At 39.6% G+C, this 6,000-nt stretch overlaps 1 protein-coding gene across 1 annotated transcript; it reads right to left on the bottom strand.

The window, feature by feature from the left end:
- Nucleotides 1-2,817: 2,817 nt before the first annotated feature.
- Nucleotides 2,818-4,469, bottom strand: LOC108028082 (uncharacterized). Its single transcript, XM_017099724.3, has 3 exons — nt 3,895-4,469; nt 3,344-3,444; nt 2,818-3,278 (listed from the first exon to the last, which is right to left on the bottom strand). The coding sequence occupies exons 1-3, from the start codon at nt 4,415-4,417 to the stop codon at nt 2,889-2,891; spliced, it is 1,014 nt and encodes a 337-aa protein (XP_016955213.2). The 5' UTR covers nt 4,418-4,469; the 3' UTR covers nt 2,818-2,888.
- Nucleotides 4,470-6,000: the final 1,531 nt, after the last annotated feature.

Raw genomic sequence — 6,000 nt, forward strand, 5'->3', positions numbered from 1 at the left:
TTAGCAATGTTGCAAAAGAAGCATTTCTTCTTTTACTACAAATTCGTTTAGGAACATGGCTGCGAAACACTGAAAGAAATATTTTTAAAATGTGATTTCACAAGAAAAAGATTATTAGGCATTTGATACTATTTGATATTATGTTTTTTTTGTTGTATTTAATACATTTGTTAAATGGATAAATAAATTCAAATATGTTTTAAACATATGGACATAAAAAAAAGTATTAAAATTTATTTATAAAATAGTTTTTATCTGTTTTATACTCATTTGGTAATAATGTGCATTAGTTTTCACTTAGGAGTACTTAAGAGCTAAATGTTCAAGATATCCACTCTTTTTATTCTCTCTTGAGTGATCTTGGAAACTATTACTGAGGGAGATTAAATTGAGTTAACCCATGTTTCTCACTCTCTGAAATCTTATGTACTCGATCATGAGATCACTCCAGAGAAACTAATAGTTTTTAAACTCTTTATTCTTCAGAGACAAAAATTATATTTTTCTGTTAGAATTTTCTTTTATCTGATTATTTTGTCTTGAAAAACTAAATATGTTCTCAGATATAATAATACCAGTTTTATCTAGAATATAATGATGAAATGTATCTGATGAGCAAGGCTTGTTTGTAGTAAGTTTACGCTATGTGCTCTTTGCTCTTGAGTGTTATTTGCATTCTACTTTTTGGCACTCATTTTGGTGATCTCTTTGATCAATTTGCACTCACTTTACTTTTTGAGTTTTCGGATTGCTCTTGAGCTTTGAATGAGAAAAAATAAAAGAGTAGGATAACAGTTGTAAAAAGATGAAGCCAAGTGTTCTCTCTCTCTGAGCTACCAGCTGATCGCTGCTTCGGCCGCTGCCTCTGCCGACTGTGGCAGAGAAACGTGAACATTCTCTCTCTTTTTTCACTGTTTAGGAAGGGAATATTGTTTGACTCATAAATAAGCAGATACTTTTGTATCAGTTTTAACACCAAGTGCTAACCCAATATAAGCTTATAAAAAAAATATGTTACATTATTTATGTATGGTACGGCTCATAATACACTACCAAAATACGAAAAATGTTGAGTATATATGTGGGGTATCTATTGGTCGAAAAACTTTTTCACTACTATTCTGGTTTTCATAGCTGGCAACTTTTTTATTGCCGCTGCTGGGTGCTGATCTTTTGCTTTCTTTGGCTGCAAACAACGCCGATTTATAGGCTCGGTGTTTGGTTTTATTTATCGTAGATTTCCCCATTTTACGCTTATTTGTTTTGAAATAAAATTAAACGACGCATGGCAAATCAAGAAACAGCTAAACAAAAGGGGGCCAGAGAAGGCAAACAAATGAGCCGCGCAAATTGCATTTCTCCGATCCATTCGAACGTATTCCCCAGATACATATCTGCCGCAAACAGTGGGTCAGTTTTAAGCGCCAATTACAGCAGTTGCGCACATGGAAATAAAAGTTACTTTTCTCAAATGAGATTGAAAAAAGAGTTGAAAAAAAAACAATAACTTAAGACAAAAATGTAAGATTAATGCGAAACTTGTAGAAACCATTTTAAAGTAAATTCGAACTTTTATTTTCTTTTTGAAATACTGCTTCAAGAAGTTTTTTTTTTTTACTAATTTTTAACTTTAACGCTTTAACGTTTTAAAGCACTTGCAGCTTTAAAGTTACTACTATTACTAACAAACATGGAGTCTAAATAAACCGAAAATCCTAAGAGTTATGCTGACTGGCAGACATGGCTTATGCGCAATGTGCGCATTGTCCATCCTAACGGCGTCATTTGTTTGGCTTAATTGCCGATAAATAATTGCAAAGCGGAGCTGCAAGCCACCCCAACCCCACGTCAACAAACTCGGAAGAAAAGGAAGCGAATTCGCATTCGCAAATCATTTTTCGGGCCCGGGCGACAGCTGCGAAAATAAGCGAAAATAAGAAGCAGGCGTCGGATTTGAAGCGGTGGCAGCGAAAACCTTTTAGCCCCGATTCCATCTGTATCATCTGGGGGCCGTGGTGAAAGTCAACCCCTTGGAAGTGCACTCAGAAAAATCAGACGGTTTATTTTTCATTCTGGAATATTGAAACTAATTAGCTTGAATGTAAATTCTTCAGTTTGTTATGCCAAGAAATTAGTTGATTGATAGTTTTAATTAAATTAATAATATAGTCATGACTCTTAATACTTTTTGTTAAGATTGTTGTTTAAATACTCTTTTACAACGAGGCAAATATCATTATTGTTGACTTTTCAAAAGTATTATATGTATATTTCTTTCGCTATGTGTGGAAGCCGGCACTTATCCCTTCTCCATGGCCGATCAACCGCAAGTTACAAATGTCAAATGCTGTTTTTGTCAAAGGACCTTTCAATGCGGCTTTGTGGGGCAGCGGGAGGGGCGTCAACCCTCCGATGGTCTCGAGGTCCCGAAGGAAGGTGCGGTGACGCAACAGTTCTATTATTCCGGATGAGAACCATCAACAAACATCTACGCATTTCTTGGTCTGCGATTTGAAGCGCCTGTCACATTGACTGACGTTGATGACGCACCAGAGCTGCAAAATTTGGCATATGTATGTGTATGCGAGGCAAAGGGTTTCCTGGTCCATTCATCACCCTACGCTTTTGGCCAGCTGCAGACCTCGAACGCCGGTCATTAGGCATGTCAGTCACATCATTGGTTTTGTGCCACTGCAGACCTTCAATGGTCAAGGGGTTGTACCCACTCTTTTCTGGTAGATACCCTAACAAACCACCACCCTCTGGTGCTATTTTCCCAAGCCTATTTTTCAAAATAAATCAAATAATAAGCAGAAGTTTTTGATCTTCATATCATAAATCCCGAACTTTGCTATAATTTGGTGTATTTTTATAATCCTAGTTGGGATTTAAAGCAAATTGAGAGCGCGGAGTTCTTGAAGCACACCTTTGGCGGGCTTAAAGCGATTCAGTGTGAAGAAGTGGAAGCCCCAAATGCCCACATCGGCATCCAGGACGTGACGAACGATGCGGACCGTCAGTCCCAGGAAGAACTTCCTAACCGTTTCCTGGTCGGATTTGGGACTCTGCAGCTGATCGAGCTCTTGGCGTAGATCTCTTGGCAGGTGGACCCCGGTTATTTTCTCCATCATCAAGTAAGTACGGAGGGTCTCCAGGGGCAAAAGTCCCACCATAATGGGAACCCTGATCCCAGCAGCCCGGCAGTCCTTCACAAACTGAACTATGACCTCTGGTCGGTAGCATATCTGGGTTATAATGCAATCTGCTCCAGCGTCAATCTGTGTAAATAAATATTACACGTTTGTTAGTCCCTTAGGATAGATATCCCTTGCCAAATTAGCACCTTTGCCTTCAAGAACTCGATGTTTCTTGTGGAATTCTGGGGACTGTCGCCTAAGCTTGTGTATCCCTCCGGGTATCCAGGCACGCAGATAGAAATTGTATCTGCGCAGGAAGAAAGAGTGGCATTTAAACAGATAGATTAAAGTGGGATAAAATATTTCTACTATGACTGACTGTAAATGTAACTCACCTTTTTTGATAACAACATTTCAAAATGTATTGCAAAGTCATTAGTTTTCTTAAAGCTTCAAGCTATTTAATTTCAGAATAATCAGAGATTGAATTTTCCAAAAGTTTGCAATATCATATTTAAATTTTTTTAGCAAAACTTTAATGGAAAACAAGCAAAAAGTGAGATAAGTGGGTAACTAATTATGAATTTTACAACGTGCCACAGCTACATTCTAAGGCACGTCGTCTATATTAATTTAAAATTCCACAAATAACATAACAAAAAGATTTGACTAAATAATTTGAATAAACACTAAAAGAAATACTATAAGGAACCTTTACCGAAACAACTAACTTCATAACTATTCTTAGGCAACTTACCTCCCCGCTGGCGCCGTGATTGCTCGACCATGGGCAGACTGATCTGGAAGTCCTGGCCCCCGTGAACCTGATCCCCCCGAACGGCCAGGAGACTGCTGAAGTTGAGGTCCAGGAACTGATCCAGTCGCTCCTTGCCCAGTCGATAGGCGGACAGGTGGGGCAGCACGGGGATGCGGGTGGCCAGATGCCGCGCTAGCAGGAGGCTCTCCACCTGACCCACTGGCTCCACGTCCCAGTACCGCTGACCCAGCCAGACGACGCTCACGAAGGTCGGCAGGAGCGGCAGGAAGTAGTTGAAGTCGAGGCACGTGGCCCGGCCATCCGGTCGGCTGGCCGTCACCTCGATGCCGTAGAAGAGGCGCCGCCTGGCCGTGAGCTCGGCCACGAGCGATCCGATCCGCTGCTCGCCCATTCGGGATTCATTCTGATTCAGTGCGGGGTCAAAGGTCACGCAGGGCACGTAGGAGGAGGGGCGGGCAGCGGCAGCCGGCGACGCTCCTCCGGACTCTTGAATGGCGTGCATTGATTTGGGCACTACTCACTCACCGGCAGATTAACCAAAACTGTCGGCTGTTGTCACTTGCGGGCACGTTATCTCCGATCAGCGATCTAGCTCAGCTAATCAGTTTCAGCTAATTCTAAACCAAAACAGAATGCTCGAAGAGCGAAGCTGGGAATACCCTTTCCGCTTCAGAAACCATTTAAGAGCAATTATAATCTTGATTTGAAAGAGATCCAAGGCATATATACTTGTTTTTAATTTATTAAGCCTTAATAATGGCTGTGATATTTAATTTTCTATGCTTTTGCTTTTCAAAATATATTTAACAGCTAATATACCGAAGTTTAATTTGAAAAGTTTATTAGTACTAAGCGGAAGCATTTAATAAATAAATTTAAAGTCTACGCACACAAAACACAATTTAAAATATTTATATTAATCATGGCGTTGTATATATTTTAAGATAGCACAGAAAAATATTGTTAGGTCGTTAGAATCAAATCATTACAAAATTTCGTTGGTACTTTTAAAAATTTTGAGTTGTGACATCCCCCTTTTTGAACTAAAGATATAAAACTATTCCACAAAAATTTAACCAATTTTTTGTGGTTAAAACAATGTTCAGTTTTTGATCAAAAGAGGAGACCCTTCTAGTTAAATAATCCCTAGCAAACCCTAAGAAAAGAAGGCTGTTCAACGGGTGCATACAATTCTTGCAAGGCCATTTCTACAACTGCATTGAATACTACCGTTCATCCACCGGCTTTTGGGACTTGGAGGTGCGTGGGAATCGAGGCTGGATCCCTTCAACCCTTTTCAGTTTTCCCTGCGAGAACGGCTCTAATTTGAGGCAATCGGTCTCAACGCCGTCCAATTAAAGATTTCATGCAGCTGCACTGGATGAAGGATGGAGACCTTCAAATGTTTCCGTCGGATCCGATGGGACCTAAAATTAGTTCGGCCTGTAAACATGTGTGCGGGTGCACCACGGAACCTGTTCTTGGTTTGTTGGAAGGCCGTTCTATATTTAAATCCCAGCGCAGCAGGCCTCTAAAATCGTTTTGGGGGAAGATCGTTCCATTCTGGTCTATTATGCTTGGGACACAAATAAATGTGACAGAGAAAATATGTTGGAAATCATTTTTGAATGGCTATGTAGGCATTCAAATATCCTAACTTGCAGGCGACAAGTATTTTGGAATGGATTGAGTGATATATCGACAGAAGATTTAAATTCATCAGCACAAATGGGAGTGACAAGGCAAATGTGTTTAGGATAGTTGCGCCCGATTAATTACAATTGAAATATTGAATATTCTATTACTATACTCAATTATTATATTTTCTGCTTAATATTCTAGTAATTACTTACATCCTGAATAAGCTTTTGTATTTGTTGTCTTATAATCAAAAGAAGTGGTTTTCTTTTCCTATTCATAAATCTAAAAGGAAAATGTTCAATGCACCTTAAAAATGAAACTTCTCCCTGCTCCAGTGGAAACCGAACGAACCGAGACCAAGCCGGCTAAGATCCTTCGTAGTTACAAAGGTCTTTAAGGAGAGACTTCAATCAAAGTAAGCCCAGGACTTGATTTGTTGCCTCG

The sequence above is a fragment of the Drosophila biarmipes genome, chromosome 3L (genome assembly GCF_025231255.1).
Source record: "Drosophila biarmipes strain raj3 chromosome 3L, RU_DBia_V1.1, whole genome shotgun sequence".
Classification (NCBI taxonomy): domain Eukaryota; kingdom Metazoa; phylum Arthropoda; class Insecta; order Diptera; family Drosophilidae; genus Drosophila; species Drosophila biarmipes.

Bases quoted from the DNA above. Each gene is read 5' to 3' on its own strand.
- LOC108028082 (XM_017099724.3), bottom strand. From the start codon at position 4,417: ATGCACGCCATTCAAGAGTCCGGAGGAGCGTCGCCGGCTGCCGCTGCC. The intron at 3,445-3,894 runs GTAAGTTGCCTA...CTTCCTGCGCAG, and splicing joins ATCACGGCGCCAGCGGGGAG to ATACAATTTCTATCTGCGTG. The intron at 3,279-3,343 runs GTGCTAATTTGG...TTATTTACACAG, and splicing joins TCGAGTTCTTGAAGGCAAAG to ATTGACGCTGGAGCAGATTG.